Source organism: Camelus ferus, chromosome 2 (assembly GCF_009834535.1).
Source record: "Camelus ferus isolate YT-003-E chromosome 2, BCGSAC_Cfer_1.0, whole genome shotgun sequence".
Lineage (NCBI taxonomy): Eukaryota > Metazoa > Chordata > Mammalia > Artiodactyla > Camelidae > Camelus > Camelus ferus.
Genome location: NC_045697.1, coordinates 17,820,488 through 17,839,833, shown reverse-complemented (window position 1 = coordinate 17,839,833; position 19,346 = coordinate 17,820,488). Strand labels below are relative to the sequence as shown.

The 19,346-nt window shown below is 35.5% G+C and overlaps 1 protein-coding gene across 1 annotated transcript in view; it reads left to right on the top strand.

Moving 5' to 3' along the window:
- Positions 1-19,346, top strand: part of SEPSECS (Sep (O-phosphoserine) tRNA:Sec (selenocysteine) tRNA synthase) — a 35,099-nt gene that overhangs the window by 3,584 nt on the left and 12,169 nt on the right. Inside the window, exons 4-8 of the mRNA XM_006185587.3 lie at positions 99-257; positions 1,858-2,011; positions 5,015-5,117; positions 11,176-11,305; positions 11,437-11,528. Coding sequence (XP_006185649.2) covers positions 99-257; positions 1,858-2,011; positions 5,015-5,117; positions 11,176-11,305; positions 11,437-11,528 — 638 coding nt within the window. The remainder of the gene's footprint in view (positions 1-98; positions 258-1,857; positions 2,012-5,014; positions 5,118-11,175; positions 11,306-11,436; positions 11,529-19,346) is intronic.

Genomic DNA, 19,346 nt, shown 5'->3' with positions numbered 1-19,346 from the left:
TACAACTCTTGTTATTTGATAGAAATATATCATTTCTTTAAGAAGGATGCTGGTTTTTCAATGGAATAACTAACTTCTGTTTTTCTTCTTATTTGTAGGTGTCCATACAGTGACCAACTGCTTTGTGGTTCCTATGGCAACTGGCATGAGCCTGACCCTGTGTTTTTTAACATTACGACACAAAAGACCAAAGGCAAAGTATATTATATGGCCACGAATAGACCAGAAGTCCTGCTTTAAATCCATGATAACTGCAGGTAAAGGAAGAGAAGTAGCATGTATAATGTCTTCAATATCACAGTTGGAAAATTCAGTCTTTTTATGTAGAGATAGATAAATGAAAAAGAAACTAAACCTGCTCCTGTTCCCTCTTTTTATTGTGGTAAAATATACATAACAAAACTTAACATTTTAACCACTTTAAAATGTATAGTTCCTCAAGTACATTCGTCTTGTTGTGAACCATCACGACCATCTCCCTCCAGAACTTTTTTGTCCTTGTAAACTGAAACTCAGTTAAACAATAGCTCTCCCCTCCTCACTACCCCCGGTCCCAGCAGTCACCATTCTACCTTCCGTTTCTATGAATCCAGTTACTGTAGGTCCTTCATGTAGGTGGAATTATAGAGTATTTGCCTTTTTGTGACTGGCTTATGTGACTGAGCAGAATGTCTGTAAGGTTCATCCATGTCATAGCATGTATCAGAATTTCTTTCCTTTTTTAAGATTCCTGTTGTATCTGTATCCCACATTTTGTTTACTCATTCATTTATTCACTGGTGGGCACTTGGGTTGCTTTTTGCCTTTGGGCTATTGTGAACAATTCTGCTATGAACATGGGTGTACAGATGACCTGTTTGAGTCCCTGCTTTAAATTCTTTTCAATTTACACTCAGAATTGGAATACTAAATATAATAATTGTTTGTTTTAATAGCTATGTAGATATGAAAGCTAGTCTTCTGCAGCCCAGCATATTTGAACTGATGATTTTATGGTGGCCGAAGTTTTCTATTTCTGTAAACAGAATGCAGACAACTTGATGCGGATTCTAAAACAGAAAACTACTTGCTCGTAACTTTGCTTTAACTTGCTGTGTGACCTTGGGGAAGACACTTAATCTTCCTAAACTATGACTGCCTTATCTTTGAAATGAATGAGTTGAACTAAATGGTTTCTAAATCCCTTATAGCTCTTAAATCCACAAATCTAGCCTGCCGCTAGATCTGGTATTTGGGAAGACTGAAGACGTGACTATGTAATAACTTTATGTGCAAAACAGTTTTTATATTTAAATTATAGAAGGTTCCTGTAAGCTAGGAGATGGGTCTGCTAAAATTCATTATGTTTTTCTTTAGAGGTAAAACATTAAGTTGATGATTGTGATCTCTTTAAATTGTGATTTGAATTATCATTATTATTTGTGTCCATCTCTGAAATAAAACGAACTTTAAAATAAAACAACTGTTGCCAGAGAATGATTAAATTTACTTTTCTATGGACTGAAGTTGAACTGGACTATGTGATCCTTTTTGTCATCAGTGACTGTGTTGTTATTTTTATAGGCATCTATTTAACATTTGTTTTCCCTACTTCCCAAAATTAGTCTTTCTTGTCGCATCGAAGTGTTAAATAGCTTTGTGGTCCTAATTGTGGTCTAGGTGTCCTTCACAGTATTTTGACCTGCCTTTGAGTCATACCAGTATTAAGCCAGGTCGTTACTATTAGAGGAGGGTTCATTGACCAAAATAAATATTTAAAATGAGTTCTTGTGTAGACTAGCACTGCCTCCTAGAGTTCCAGGATCTCCCCTTATTTTACTTTGTACTAACATTTTGCTTTCTGTTTGGCTTGGTTAGGTTTTGAGCCTGTGGTGATAGAGAACGTTTTAGAAGGTGACGAGCTGCGCACAGACCTGAAAGCTGTGGAGGCTAAAGTCCAGGAACTTGGGCCTGATTACATTCTCTGTGTTCACTCTACTACGTCCTGTTTTGCTCCAAGGGTGCCTGATAGGTAAATGATTTGTGAATATTGTCCTAAGTGTTTATCAGTCTTTTAAATAACATACACTTACGCTGATTCTCAAAGATGCCTAAGTATCATTTGGCAGTAAATGCTATGTGAACGGACTGTTGGGGAAAGAGCATAATGGCTTGGGAAAATAAAAAGTTGATGTAGAAGAAGGAAGAACACCTGGTACCAAGTGTAAATCCCTTTATCATCTGAGTAAATGCAGAGCATCTCTGTTTTCTTGCTCTTTTTTCTGTTTCTGGACACCTAGCATCTTTTCCCTCATAATTTAATAGAAGTTTCTGAGCTAAATGTTGGCTTTATGTACTTGTTTTATTGCTGTCTTCACTTCTTTGATCCTGCAGTTTTCATACACAGGAACTATTAGTATTAACAGATTTTAAATAGAAAATTTTAGGATTATTTATTGCCCTTAGAATTTTCTTAAATTGGAAGAGTAACCCAGATATACACTTAGGAATACACATTTTGAGGAAAAATGCAAATATTTAAGAAAATAAAAGCCAAAAGAAAAAAAGGAAATGTTTGCTGTTCTAAACGATGGCCACAGATTTTTATTCTAAAAATATAATAGGCTTAGGTATAGTAATACATTTTTCCAGTTTTGACAGCAGCTGTTTCATTTTAACATTCTGAACAAAAATGTTAATAATTTATAAAACTATATTGACTTTGGACTACCTTTGTAGCAGCAAGTTATACTTTAGTTTTAATTCATGGGGTTACAATTTGGTAGTAATGAATGCATGTTAGCTTTTATAGGTAGATATTAAGAGACAATTTTAAAACCATGGTCTTGAAAATTTACCTTGCTCCATCCATAAGTCTGAATTCTATTTTCAGATTATGTTGCATATGCTTTAGTTGTTTATTCAGTACTTACCAATCAAGTTTTTAATTTATATTGAAATAGTAAATAAATACCTTTATTCTTCCTTCATTGATGGTTTTGCTATCTAGAAGAATTTTAATGTCATGGGAATAAATCACATTTCCAAAAACAGTATGTGGATATTTGTATTAGTTAGATTATTAATCCTTGAAGATATTTTTGTTTTTGTTCCATTTTGACTAACTTTTGGGGAATGTTTACAGTATGCCTAGTACAGTGTTAAGTATGTTTTACATGTATTATCTCCTTTGAAAAAAATAAAAAAAAATTTTTTCAGTCAGAATTCTTATCTACTACTACTTAGTGGTGTCATATAATGAATGTGTCTGATTAGAGTGAACTTTAGGAAGGTAATGATGCTCAATTATTAGTAATATGTTTGAATTTCTGATTTTATTAAATTTAAAAATACATTTTGATTTCTTTATAAGAAGTTTAATTCCTTTATAGACTTAATTTTATTAGACTGAATGGGTATGTATATATGTATATATTGTCTTTATTAGTTAATTAATTGGACAGAATACTGTGGGGAAAAATCAGTTAGCGAAAATGTTAAAAAAGAAAAAAGTATCATTTCTTCAAATTGATAAACACCTTAAATTGGCTTCTAAGTTAGAATACAATTTGATTCACATATAAAATATTTTTTCTACTTCTCCTTACCTTATATCACAAACCTTCATACACATTGTAAATATTAACAAATTGATCAACTCAGAATATTTAAAACTACTCATAGGTGATTTAAAAAAAATAGTACTTTTTTATTATGATACTTTACTCTCAAGGAAGTTTGTTATTAAGGAATGCTTTCATTAGAACACCAGCATGTGAAAATGCCTTTTATGAAGAAAATACTTGTGTGTATCCCAGAAGGTCTTATTTTGTTAAAAGCAACATCTGATTAAGTAAGAGAGAAGTTTTCTGTCTTGATTTGTGAGTTTTATGAAAATAAATACTAAAATGAGTTTTTAATTCATAAAACTTCAAGGAAGTAAACTGAAAACTTCTGACAGATAAGCAGAATAATGTTATTCCTATTTGTAGTTTAAAAATATATTAATGCACATGTACTATGAAAAGAATGAATTATGCGTAAGTAGATAATAAAACTGTATAATATATATTTGAAATACATTTTTGTGGGAAAGAACTTTTAATGCATAAAGATGCTTTACTTCCAAAATTTTTATATTGTAGAGGGAGCATTTAAAAAAATTAATTTTATCAAAACCATAGAAATCCTATGGTTTTAGCTTCATTGCATGAAGAGATTTCTGTTTAGAGATGACCTCAGTCACAAATAGGATTGGGTTTTGCAAAGGAACATCATTTATTACACTCTTAATTGAAACATATTACCTTACTTTGCATAAAGTTACACTCTTAGGTTGTCTTAATTTGAGGAGTGTCAAATGAAAAAGAGTGAATTTAAAACCAGCAGCTATTTAAAAGATTCTTTAGTTTCCAAGTTGTTGGAACATGTTATTTTGGTACTGAAATATTTTAATGTTCTGTATTTTTTAATACATTAAAGTCTATTTGAAATGTATTTTTTACTTTATGAGATGCTTAATGTAAGATTTCTTAAGATTTCAAATATGCTAATTATTTTAAAGATACTAGCTTTCGTATAGTACGCAACTAAAACCATTTAAAAATGAGCATATCACCTTGTAAGAGGTCTTTATAAATAATCTGCTTCTTGCTTTTTATATAGGAATTTTTTAAAGTGACTTAAAAGCCTACTGGGTATAGCTCAGTGGTAGAGCACATGCTTAGCATGCATGAGGTCCTGGGTTCAATCCCCAGTACCTCTGTTTAAAAAAAAACCTACTATCTATATAGATTTTTTAAACACCATATTTATTGGTAACATTAATTTAAAAACTTCCGGGTTTATCCTTAAGTGCCTGCTATGTATTTCCAAGGTACCAAATTACATGCTAAAATACTGCTGTAGAAATTTCAGTTTGTCATTTTTTTCCTAGTGTACTTAAAGGAGAACTATTCAATTAAAAAAACTTTTCATGTTGTAATTTATTAAAGCACAGTATGAATGTCTTTCTATTGAATATTTATGTTTATAGATTAGAGGAACTGGCTGTGATTTGTGCTAATTATGACATTCCACATATAGTCAACAATGCTTATGGAGTACAGTCTTCAAAGTGTATGCACCTCATTCAACAGGTGAGAGAGTTTAAAAAGATATGTCAAGAGAAAATGGATTCTAACATATTGTGGGATTATTACTTTGTTTTTCTTACAGCCTAATACAATATATACAGTTAATCTAGCACTCTCTAATTCATGGAGCATTAGAAATATGCATATAATAGTCATTCTGTAAAAGTCATTATACTTTGCTAGTGGTGGCAATTGGACTATAGCTTTGGTCAGAACCAACATATACTTCAGTAGCTTATTTTTTAACTTTCTGAGAATGTTTCATTGCCAGTATTCTCATTTTTTCTAATACAGTGGATTATAGTACTTTTTTTTAAAACTGTACTATTTGTTCTATATTTAGTGTTTAAAGAATCATTTTATATCCTAGACTGGAAATGACTTCATATATAGATACTCTAGTGTATAACTATGGAGTTAGCAGATTTTAAAAAAAACTTTATGATTGTATTTTTATAAGCATCACCTAGATCCCAGTCATCAATTTAGATTCTTATTTTGAAAGTATGTCTGGGCTTCCCATCCCACTCAGAATGAGTCGCAGCCATGGCGCGCAAGGCTTTGTGTGCTCAGGTGGCTGCAGCTTCTCTGATTTTGTTTCCTGCTGCTTTCCCTCTCACCGCCCCTCCTGGCACATGTGCCTCCTGTCTTCCTCTTGTGCTACCTGCATGTACCACACTCTTGCTCATCCCTCTTGCTGGGTTGCTCTTCTGTAGAGTTGTGTGGCTTCTGACCTCACTTTCTTTAGGTCGAGACTTTCTCAGACACCTTATCTAAAATAACATCTGCTTCTTCCTTGCCAGCATTTTCTGTCCTGTTTTCCCTGTTTTGCCATTACTCATCAATTTTAAGGTACACATTTTTCCACATTATAGCATCTCTAAAATTGCGATGTCTTATAATTAGTGGTGTCTTATCATTAGTGGTGTTTTATAATGTTAATTGGCAACATTTGTTCTTACCTGATGGTGTGTAAAATAATGGTGCTTCTTGAAATGGATGGCCTCTTGCTCTTTTTCTCCATAGCGCTTACCACCATGTGGTATGGTGTTTATATTTGTTTATTGTCTAGTTATTGGCAGTGATTAGAGTTAAGTTTCTGTTAGGCAAAGGACTTTGTTTTGTTCACTGTTACGTCAGTACTTAGGACAGTACCTGGTACATAATTGATGCTCAATAACTGGTTACTGAAAATATTGAATGAATAAATGAAGTATTATATTTACTTACAATGAATAACATACTATATTAGGATGTGGATAGATACTATCTAGATATGATATGTGTTTTATGATCTGTGTGCATACTGATGTAGTCACATATTTAGTTTTGACACGTGATTTGTGTTAGGTGGGCACGAGTCATTCACAGATTATTGGTGGCCGTCTCCCACGTGGTGGTGAACATTCCTTAGCCCTGTAGATCCTATCTCATCATTTTGTTGTTGTTGCTTTGAGTGTACTAGTATTCTCTCTAATATAAATGTTTATATGATAGTGTTAGCTGATTTGCTTGACTTATTTCTGCAAAGATTCTACCAGTTAGAATGTAATTGACTGCAGGTAACAGAAACCCAACCCAAATTGGCTTAACCAATAAGGAGATAGATTAGTTTACATAACAAAAGAAGTCCTGAGGTGGAGTGGTTGTACACCTGGGTTTCTTAAAATCTTTGGAGTAAGACTATTTACTGTTTCTTTGATATCCTTTTCCATTATTCCTTAACTTTTAAGGCTTAATCATAATTTTAGACTAGATTGTATCTAATTTGAATGGTAGCAGAGGAAGGCTGTACAACTCTCTATGCTGGAAATCTTGAAAAACATTTTATTTCAGTGATTCATTTTTATTTCTCCTCCCCTTTTTCCTCTTTTCCTTTCTCCTCTTTAATTTTTAGCAGCCTCAATTCTTTTAAAAGTCAAATATATCAGCATTACTAAAAGTTTAGAAAAGTGAGGAAGGAGCAGAAAATCACTCACAAGCCTCTTACTCTAACAAATACCCTTAATAATTTATGTATCTTCTTTTTTCTCTTTTTAAAATGCATGTATGTATTTCTTTTTATAAGGTTATAGGCATTGTGTACATTTAGTATTAACTTTTTCAAATGTAGTGAAAAACATTTAATTTTTAAACTTAAATATAAACTACGTTGTATTTCTGTACTCTCCACATGCCTATAAAGTCTTCATAATGATCAGTTTAATGGTTCCTTAACATTTAGTCAGTGTTTTATATTTAACCCATAGTGCTCATGACATATTTTTGAATACTAGACATTTTGGTGGTGAATTGAAGAGATGAAGCCTAAGTGAAAATTAACTCCAAGGTACAATATGAAAGGTGCCCGTGGAACTGTGCATCACGAATACCCTACTTTGTCATCACCTCTCTTCATTTGTGAGGTGGTTTTACTAAAATTTTAACTAGAAAATAACACTATGAGTGAATGAATTTTTATAAGGTAGCTATTGCATTGTTGCATATACTGTATTACCTTCTAAAACTGACATTTCTTTAAAAGAAAAAAAGCAGGTACATAATGATGGGCCCTCACAAAAAGAGGTGGTATCTCTGTTGCTGTAAACCAAATAAGTATTTGGGTCTTATTCAGTGCTAGTTGCTGTTTCAGGACATTCTAAAAAATTTAAATTAGCTTTAATTCATCTCAGTAGTTCTTATTAGTAATACATATCATTTACTGAATACGCACCATGTGTGAAGCATCCTGCTAGACTTTTAAAATTAACTAACTTAATCCTAACAGTTTAAGGTGTATTTTTTATTGTTTCCATTCTGCAAATGAAGAAACAAACCCAGAAGTATTAAGTGTCTTAACCAAAGTCCCAAGCGGCAAAGTGGCCCATCTAGTTCACTGTGACTCCAAAGTCTCTTATTTTCCTCTAAAATACAAAGTCCTAAAACTGCAAATGCTTTCTTGAGAAGATACTATTGCAATAATCAAGCAGGCAGTGAAGAAAGAGCTGTAACTCAAGCTGAGCTTATAGAACATTCTGGTATGCATACGTAGTCCCCAGGAAATAAGCTTTGTAGAATCTGTACTTCTGATATATACTAAACTGACTAATTTAGGAGACTCATGGAATATGGATATTAGGACACAGTAAGAGACAGAGTTGTAGTGAGTCACAAAATCCAAGTGAGTCACTTGGGTTAATTATTTTAGAGTTAGAATGGATTGTAAAGTTCCCAAAGTGTGGGAAGCAGCAACTTTGCTTATTAAGTAGGTGTTATGCCACTTATTCACAGACCTGGTTGTTAGTTTATTCTACAAAATATTTTTAGGGTTCCCACTGATGAACCAGGCATCAGGGTAGACACTGGGGATGCAGTAGTAAATACAACAAGATCTTTATCCTTATGGAGCAGAAGTAGACGTAAACAATAAGGATGATGGTCTTGATAAATGCTCTAGCGTTTACGGGGGGCGGGGTCAGATGGAGTGATCTAGGAAGTCCTCTCTGAGAAGAAACATTTGATTAGAGCCCTGAGTGATGTAAAGAAGTGAGATTAGAGATTCCAGACAGAAGGTAACAGCAAGTGCCAAGGCACTGGGGCCAGAGAGTGTTTAGAATGTGTGAGGAATAGCAAGGAGGCCAGTATGGCTGGGCCAGGGCACATGAAGGCAGCAGAGGTAGTAAAGAGATTTGAGATGTGTTAAGGATTTGAGACTTAATTCTTGGTATGATTGTCAGCCATTGGAGGTTTTTGAGCAGGAGAGTGACATGTGACTTATATTTTAAAACCATCCTTCTGGCTGCTCTGGGGGGAATGGACTATAGGAAGGCAAGTGTGGAAGGCTGTTGTAGCAGCTCATGTGAAATGTGTTGGTGACTTGGGCCAGGGTGGTGGCTGTTAAGGTGTTAAAGAAATGATTGGATTCAGATGTACTTTGAGAGTCGATCTTAAAGAGTATGCTGATGAATCAGATGTGAGGAATGAGAGAATGAGAATTCAGGGATTCTAAGACTTTTGGCCTGAGTTGTTGGAAGCGTGGAAATGCTGTCAGAATATTTTATTTTTTAAACATGGACTCTTCATCCAGATTACCTTGGTTTTTGCCTGGGTGACTGTCAGCAAGATGCTTTAACAGCCTGGATTTGAATCCCAGCTGTGCTGTTAACTACATTTCTGACCTTGGGCAGGTCACTTTAATTTTATTGTGACTTAATTATTTCATCTGTAAAATAGCTGTTATCATGGCATCTGCCTGGACAGTCATTGCAAGGCTTAAATGAGTTAAGAATGTAAAGTGCTTAGAACAGTGCCTGATGCATAGTAAGTTCTCGGTAAATTCTGGCTGTGATTATTATAAGGACAATGATCTGTTTTATTCATTGCTGCTAGGCCCAGAACCTAGAACAATGTTTGGCAGATGATAGGTGCCCACATATTTGTTCCTTGAATAAATGAGTAAATGAATGAACTGATAAATGGCTTCGTGCTCCTGTGTTTCCTATTCTGCTTAAGCCCTTCCAGCCTTCTAGTGTTTTTCTTCTCTCCTCATTGATAGCCTCAGACTTTAGTGGGGGATTGAGGGCTACACCGTTCCTGAGATTGGGTCCAGCCTGCTTGTTTTCTTGCCCCAGAGTTTGCTACCCTTTGAGTGCTTTCTGTCTTTTAGTGATGAAGGGGTTCTAGCAAAGTCTGGTGCTCTCTTGGTACTTCTGCTCCCAATCTAGCTTCAGATTTCTCTCAGGAAGCCTTGGGCAGTACTGAAATATTAATAAAAAGGCAGCTCTAGCTGTTCTACTTTATTTTTACCTGCTACTACTTTGCATGGTTTTCGGTTATTTATTCAATTAGTTTCGTATGCTTCTCTCTGTTTTCCTGTGATAAGATGAGATTTTCTCTGATCATAGTTTATGAGGAAATTAGAAAGGAGAATCACAGGGGAAGGTTAAGATTTAAACAGTCATGCGATAGCCTCCAGAGTAGCCTGCGCCCCTTTCCGGCTTTTGCTGCTTCCACGTATTGCCCGGATCTGGTCTCTTAGATTAGGCCACCTATCTGCTCCTTCTATTCTCCCTGAGATATGGATGTGGATTTAAAGTGTAAAGATGAAGGTCAAATGTGGTTACAATATTAATAGGAATGTAGATTGTGAACACAGATTGAAAATCTGTGGCTACAGATAAAGAAAAAAAACGATCTTCAATGAAATTTAGATAGTATCGCAATTTTTAAGAGGAGGAAATTGAAGCACATTAGGCAGAAGGTCATAGACTGTGTTTCATGGGACTAGAACTTAATTTTATGTTTCTAGTAAGTATTCCATTTTTCACCAGAACATTGGATTTTCACTTGAAGTTCATTTTCAGTGAAATGAAATCATCCAAGATGATAACATTAGGAAGCATAAGTTATGTAGAAATATTGCCAAGAGTGCACCAAAAATTCCATTAGTTGATGTGAAAAATAAAATTTTTCTTTTCTCCTTTTGTTGTCCGAGTGGTGGTGGGAGCAGAGCTTGTTGCTTAAAGTGGTCATGCAGGTAGTAGGTTATCCAGGCGTCAGAGAGAGACACTTAAATGTATAACTTATTGATGGGCAGCGTGGGTGGCTGTAGTCCATTAGATTATGGGGCCACTTTTGAACTCACAGAGGGTGCTTAAAGTTACTTAATAGTTGTAAGACCCACTGTTGACATTTATTGTCAGATAGAAGATCACAGATGAAAAGCATGGCAGGAATCCACTCTCTCTTACCCAATTTTAAGGTGGAAAGTTCTGTTTCAGTGTAGTTCCCCACCTGAACTGATACTGAAACCCTCCCTTCCTTACAGGCTTGTTGTGAAGATTAAGTGATTTATGTATGAAAACAGCTTGTAAACTATAAATATAAAGTGCTCTTCCACACATAAGGAGCAGCATTTAAAAACGCAGTTTAATGCTTAAAATTTTACTGGCATTGTTACAAAGAAAATAAAAATCTTTGGTCTGCTTTTGATTTCTGTGTGTTGTTTTAATGGTATTTATTAATGGCACCTGTCTCTTCTTCTAGAAATTAATATGTGATACTCCGTGTTATTCCATTCTAGGGGGCTCGGGTTGGTAGAATAGATGCTTTCGTTCAGAGCTTGGACAAAAATTTTATGGTTCCAGTAGGTGGCGCTATAATTGCTGGCTTTAATGATTCCTTCATTCAGGAAATCAGCAAGATGTATCCAGGTAAATAAATCAGTTGCCCTTCAGAAAAAGTAACTAACAAATAAAAATCCATTTGTACATAGGCTACTATAATAAATCTTAGCTCACAAAGCTTTCCCCCTTCTGAATGTACCTTATCATCTTTATTTCAGGAAGAGCTTCAGCTTCTCCTTCTTTAGATGTCCTTATTACTTTGTTATCACTTGGATCAAATGGCTACAAGAAGCTATTAAAAGAAAGAAAGGTAAGCTTTCCCTTTAGATATAAAATAATACTCTTGACTATAAGACAGCACTCCAAAGTATTGATGTTTTTGCCTGTTGGTTTATCACTTTGGAATGTGGATACGTAGCACAGTCCTAGGGGATTTACTTTCATCTGGACCCACCCTAGGTTGTTTTTAATCAATCATTGTTATCCTGTCTGTTCAGATATTCTGAGGACTCTTGGGCAGGTGGTTTTGCTTTTGTTTTGTGGGCTTTTTAAACTCCTCCACCAGGAATACTTATTAGTATTAGTAAAATTTAATTCATTTATCATTTATGGATAGAAGCTCTTAAAGGACAAGGGGAGAAGTTTTTTCTTTTTAGTTTTGGAAGTCTGAATACTAATTTAGGTGTGAGATGTCAGTCACAGGAGGAAGAACCAGTTCACAGGTTGGCCAGCTTCTCATTCTAAAATAATAAATCCACCCCTTGTCATTGTTGGAATGCTGAACTCATTGATTATGTTGGCTATGAAGAGAAAAGTGACATTTGTGCTTGAAAACTAGACTTTGTCTCCAACACTAAAAACTAGCTTAATTCAGGACAACTCCAAAATCAGAGATAGGCACTGTTGGTAGGGTGGGTCAGACTACGATGTTTTATTCATCTCCCATCCGAGGGAGCTAGAGGCCCCTGTGCAGTTTTTTTTTTTAATCTATGTAACTTTCTAACACTTAGTAGCAATTAGATTTATGGTAGTCATTTACATATTTCAAAACATTCTCATCTATATCATCTGATAGGTCCTCCGAGTAGCCTTATGTACATGTAACAGAAATTTAAAAAATTTTGTGCCCTGTTTTACTCTAGTTCATCTCTCCCCACTAGTTCACTCCATAGGAAAGTAATTGTTTGCGTTTTATTGTTAGGACATCTCTTAATATTTATATGATATAGAAAAACATGCTCAACATTATTCATTAAGGAAATGCAAATTAAAACCACGAGATACCACTACACATCTTAGGAGAAGATCTGGAAAAAAAAAAAAAAAACAACCCAGTGACAACACTGGCAAGGCTCTCAAGTGGGTAGAACACTCAGATGTTGCTGGTGGAAATGCAAATGGTACAGCAACTGTGGAAAAACTTTGGCAGTTTCTTATAAAGTTAAACATATACTTACCACATAAACTAGCTGTTCCACTCTTAGCTATCTACTTAAGCGAAATGAAAATTTATGTCCGTACAAAAACATGTGAATATTCATAGTGATTTTATTCATAATTGCCAAAACCTGGAAACAACTCAAATGTCCATCATCTGGGTATCAACAAACTGTGGTATATACATACGTCAGCAATAAGAAGAAATAAACTACTGATGATATGCAACAGCATAACAATTCTCAAATGCATTATGCCAAGTGAAATGAGCCAGACTCAAAAGCCTACACATTGCGTTTTTTTCAATATGCCATCCTGGAAAAGGCAAAAAAATATCAGGACAGGAAAAAGATCAGTGAATACAAGAGGCTTGGGTTGAGGGAGGGAATTACTATGGTGATGAAATGCTTTTTGTCTTGATAGTGGGAGTAGATTCATGACTGTATATATTTGTCAAAATTCATAGAAATAGACATGTGAAATTTTCATATGTGTAAATTATACCTCAATAAATCTGAAAAAAAATTAAATGATTGGATTAAAACTCCAGTTTGATAAACCCCCAAAAGTAATCATTTTATTGTAGCCAAGAAAAAACCTTGGTGATTCTTTCAAGGATCCTTCTCCAGATGACAGATGAAGCCTGTTACAGATGAGGGAAACCATTGTCTGTTTATAAGAGAGTTTAGTTGTATCAGATGCCAGTTCTATAACTAGTTATTTCACTATGGAAAAGGTACTTGAAGTCACAGATTTTATTTCCTCATTTGTTAAAGAAAAGGTTGATATCTCAGACCACTTCTAGTTCTAAAAGAGTATAGAATATTTCTTAAAATAAAATAGCTACTTCCTGGGCCTTGGGCATTATAATCATAAGAATTGGCTTGTAATTTAGTAACACAGCACAAGTCATATAGGTGATTTATAAATCAAACATTTTGTAAGTTTGAAATTTTTAGGATGATGGTTTCTTCAATCTCATGGTGCCTCATATCCATTTCCACCCCCATCAAACTGTCCTGATGCCCCTGCCCCCAACACCAATCTGAATAACGACAGGGCTGTTTAAAACAGCAGAGTCTAAAGTATGGACCAGTGTTTCAGAGCAGATGAGGATGAGCATGAAGTAAGTTTCACTGAGTAAATACTTAATTTACTAAGTATTTATTGGGTATATGTGTCAGGGATATAACATTAATATAGCAATCAGTAACATAAAGATACCTGCTCTTGTTGGGCTTATTCATGTGGAGGACACCAGCAGTAAACAAATAACATAAAACAAATTATGAAATTTAATACATAAAATATAAAGGCAAAAGTGCTACAGAAAAAAGAAAGAATAAAGTAAGGGGGATTGGAGATGATGTGGTGGGGGGGTGATAGGAATTGATTTTTAAAATGCAGTGGTTAGTGTAATGACAGTGTGACATTTGAGTTGACTTGGAGAAGTTTGAGGGAGTATGTGTGTATGACGGAGAAGAGTGTTTCAGGCAAAGAGCCAGAACAAGGAATTAGGGCAGACTTGGTCGGTGTGTTTGAGGAGCAGCAAAGAGGCCAGTGTAGTTGGAACAGGGTGATCAAAGAGAGTTGAGAGTTGAGGTCTGGATGGTAAGAGTAGTGGGGCTGCTCATGTAGGGCTTTCCAGGCCATGTGAGGTCTTTGCTTCATATTCCAAGTGAAATAGAGAGGCATTAGACGGTTTTGAATAGAGGAGTAACATGATCTGATTTGTATGTTGAAGGATCACTCTGGTCGCTATGTTGCGAATAAACTAGGGGGGCAAGGGTAGAAGCTGGGACACTTGTTAGGAGCTTTTACAGTAATTAGGAAGTGATGTTGACTTGGATCTAGATGGCGCCACTGGAGGCGATGAAAGTGGCTGAATTCTAGGTCTGCTTTGAAGATTGAGTCCATGGGAGTTCCTGATGGGTGTATTGTAGGAGTGGAAGAGAGACATCAAGAATAACTCTTAGATTTTTGATTTGAGCAATTATAAGAATGGAGGAGCCATTAACTGAGACAGAAGCCTGTGGGTTTGGGGGGAAGGCCAAGAGTTCAGTTTCAGACAAGACTGAATTTGAGATGTCTGCTAACATCTAGATAGAGATATGAGGTATGGAGTGGGATATGAGTCTAGTGTTAAGAGGAAGAGCTGAGGGGGAGGGTATAGCTTAGTGGTAGGGTGCATGCTTAGCATGTATGAAGTCCTGGGTTCAATCCTCTGTACCTCCGTTAAAAAATAAATAAGCCTTATTACTTCCCCCCTGAAAATGTAATAAAGTTAAAAAAAAAAAAAGGTTTAAGAAAGAGAGAGTGCTGAGCTGGAGATAAAAAAATTGGGGAAGTTAATTGGCTAAGAGACTAGCGGAGATAGTAAGAGAGAGATATTAAGAGGCCTGGGAGAAGAAGTGGACCCTGTAAAGGAGACTGAGGAGAAGGGAAACCAGGAGTGTGAAGTCCTGGAAGCCAAGTGAAGGAGATATATTAGAGGGGAAAGAGTGATTGTCTAGTGCTGCTGATAGGTTAAGTAGAGTGAGCACTGAGATTTGGGTAGAAAAGTTTCATGTAAAATTATTCTTAACATAGTCTTTCAATGCAGGGCTTGTGTTATCTACATAAATACTGTTTATGTTAGATACATGTATGTATAGATGAAGTTTAATTCCTAACACTGAGCACTTACTATGTGGCAGGCTCTCCTCTAAGCATATTGTCATGAATTCATTTAATCCTCAGCATTCCTGTTAGGTGTTAATCCTCATTTTCACAGGAAGTGTTGGGACAGAGAAGTAACATATATGAGGTAAATTGTGGGACATAGGCTTAAATCTAGCCATGTGGGCTGCTGAACCTCTATCTTAAGACCTCTAAATTGTACTTTTAAAAAAAAAATATATATATATATATACACAAATATTCTAACCTGGTAGCTATGTAGCTATCTTAAATAGCTATAAATCTGAAGACTTAGGTCTACCAATATCCAAAGGAGGCAAAAACAATGAATACATTTAGCTGCTTCGGCCAAAAAAAGTCAGTTATGTTTTAGAGAGGGTATACACTATTAGTTTTTGCAAAATCACTGTTGTTAGGGAACTCCCCTCCCTGATTCCGGGTGGACCTGGTGAGATTGTCAGTCACCATGTCCCTTCCTCCTCTTTCACGGGGCTGGGCGTATGATCTGGCTAGCCTGGTTCGCAGGTGGGTGTGTGTGGATAGAGTCCTTCCCATAGATTTGATAGATCCTTTAGAGATACTGTGTCTATTGCTTTAGAGATAGTAAACTGTAAGAGTATGATCTTACGACTCCCAGCTGCTTTATTTCTGGCCATGCCAAGAAAGCCTTCTTGAGACTAGAGAATGTAAGAGGGAAAATAGAACTGGAAGTCATTTGAGTCTCAGCCTTACCTGCTTGTAGACCTGGCTGTTAGATGAACCAGTAAATTATCTTTTCTGTTTTAAACTAGATTTCTAGCACTGGTACTTTTGATTCCTCTTACACCCTTTATAATGTTTCAGACATTCCTTTCATCTTTTCCAGTGCCACTGCCACCACTCCCTAACTCAAGCCCTTACCATATCACACCTGGATGGTTACAATAATTTACTAACTCTTCTTGTGATCCCCAGTCTTGATCTACTCTAATTGTGTTGTAGAGCAGTGCCAGATTATATTCTTAAGATGCAACTTTCTTCAAGTTCTTCCACTTTGTGTTCTGGTTGCCCATAAGACAAAGTCCAAACTCCTTAGTCTGCCATCATAATTCATCATGATCCTTTGTGGTTTGATCCCATATTACTTGAGCATTATTGGCCCCTGCTCATTCATTTATTCAGGTAAAGAAATGTTTATGTGTAGGCCATAAGGTTAAATTCACAAACAAGACTGACACCGTCTTTACCCTTAAGGAAATTATAGTCAAGGGAGATCGATGTATTAAATAAATAATTACAACTCAGATGAGAGTTATGAAAGGACAAGCAGAGTATATGAGAACATGTGTCACCTAACCCAGCAGGGGCACCTAGCCCACCCAGCTCTGGGAGGGGCAAGGAGGATCTCCCTGAGGAAGTGACATCTATTCTATAAAAGTGCAACTCATGAATTTAGTAACTGGCCCCCTTGGTGGAATCATAGGCTAGAATTGATGCTAGCCATCAAGTCTTAAAGGGTATTTTAAATTGAGTCTAAAACAGAAAGTACTGTGCAGTTATTAGAGAGTTTTGTTTTAGATCACGCCATAAAATTAGCTTTCCTTTAGGGTAAGTTCAGATTCAGTAGGTCTGGAGTGTGGCTTAGACAGCTACACATTTTAAAAAACTAACCTAATAAATCTGACGCATACCCAATTTTAAAACCCACTTTTTGCGGCACACAGGTCACTTGTATCTATAACAGAAACTTGATGAGGAAACATAATAATGTCATAGCATTTTAATACCAATACATAGGTAGATAAGATTTTATGGAGTTTGAGATGGACTGCACAAATATCCCAGATCGCAAAGCTTGAAAATATAACTTGTTAGTTTTCTGTTTATTTCTGATAAATTTAGTTGTCATAGTTATAATCCTATATTGTAGCTGCTTTGTACCTTTTGTTGATCACCCTGCAGATTTGGCTAAAATTTCTCTTTTAAACTAAATAACTAGAATATGTAATAGCTCAGACAATAAGACTTATGCGAAGTTTTAAGTTAGACATTTAAAAAGTATACTTTCTTATATAGATAGAAACTTTAAAAATTTTTATATGTTGTTATTATAGTATCAGATAAGCATGTTATGTAGTATTTCCTGCTTTTGTTCTTCTTGAATTGAAGCTATAAATAATAATAACTAATAATATTAAACATTTGCTATAATGAACTGATAAAAGTATTGAATGATTTTATGGTTAAACTTATTTAATTAGCAAATTAAACTGATTGTTTGAATGTGCACCCCTAAAAAAGTTACCATCAGGTGTCTGAAATGAAACTTGGTCCTTGATTTGGGGTAGACTGGTAGATTAGCATCCACCTTGGAGTTTGCCCATTGATACCTCTATTCTTATCATCCATTGCTTGATATGTAGTATACACTCATCAGATGTTTGTTAAATGGACTAATGCGGGGCATTTGGGAACACACAGGTCCACTGTTGTACAGTCTTTTCTTGTTTTACACAGAATAAGTATCTTTCTATAAAAGTAGTCAGAAAGCAAATAACATTCTGATACTGACTTCCGTAATGAATTAGATATTCTTAGAGAGACCTTCTCTATATAGATATAGTTGAAAACTTGTGAAAAGGAATGAGTTAAAATGATGATAACCTGTTGTATATAACAGATACTATACTTCTGGGAGTAGGGCTTCCTCCTTTGCAAATACTCTTCTAAAGTACTTTCCTTACCTAAGGATTTTGGAATTGTTGACTTTCGGGATGTTCTGTCATCTTTTTGGAACCTAAGAATTTATTTTATGCCATGGTTCTTCCGATACTTTGACATTTAGGGTATGACTAAAATTTTCAGCTACTTTTAGGTGATTCCAAAGGCCCAGTGCGTGTATACACTTTGCTTAGCATGAGTGAAAATCCACCTGCTTTGAGGGTGACCTGCAGGAATATGTAGTTCAGCTGTTGAATGGCTCCAGTAGGCAGCCCAGCTCTCCTTTTCACTGGGATTTTGTTCTTTATTAATCATTGGGTAAATATTTTATGGGGGAAATTTTATGTTCTAGTGATATTTATGAATTGAATGGCTCCACCTTAGATGTCAAGAGGTAACTCGCTTTGTAACTTCCAGAGCATTGTTTATTCCCTTTATCCAGGTAGTGTAGAGTAGAATAAACAGAGACAGGACAAGAATAGGATTATAGCTGCTGGGTATTAGCCTGTGTAATGTTAATGTAATGCTAGCTAACGTTAGTCACTTTAACCTGAAAACTTTTTTAGGCTAAGGGAAGAGTATGTGGGTGGGAAACTAATATTTTTACGAATGTCTGCTGTATGCCAAGAACTCTGCTAGGTTCATTATATTCATTATTTCATGTACTACTCAGAGCAAGTTTATGAGGTAGGTATTATCCCCATTTATAAAATTGAGGCTAGAAGTTAAGTACTTACCCAGGGCCACATGTAAGTGCCACAACTTCATTGAATCCCTAGTCTGTGTGATGCTAAAGCCTCTGCTCTTTTCTGTCCCACCACTTGTCCCACTGCTTCCAGTCACTCAGCCAGGATTGAGGCAGTGTTTACCTACTCTGTGCTGGGCAATTGAGCCATAAAAATGATAATCTTGTGACCCCTCTTCTTATAGTGGAGGCATGTAAAACTCCAAAGCCTCTAATGTATTCATCAGTTTTATTTTAAATTCTTTGTGTAGAATCTATTTAGAACAGAAACTATCTAGTAGTAATCTTCAAAGTATAAAAATGCTCATTTGAGAACTCTTACCATTGTAAGAGAATAAAAGTTTGCTTTTTAGCAACTTCATTCAACAGGCAAGTCTTTTTGTTGAAAATGTGGATGTCCTCCATAAACCGTAATTGTACATATGTAGCATAAATATTGTTTTTTTATTAGATTTGTGGCAGAAGTAAGGGCCTCTTTTGTTTAAATGGACTTGCTTTTGAACTGTGAAAATTGAATCGTGATAGTTTATTGGTTCAGCTCTGGAGAAGCTGAGGCAAAGCTATTTT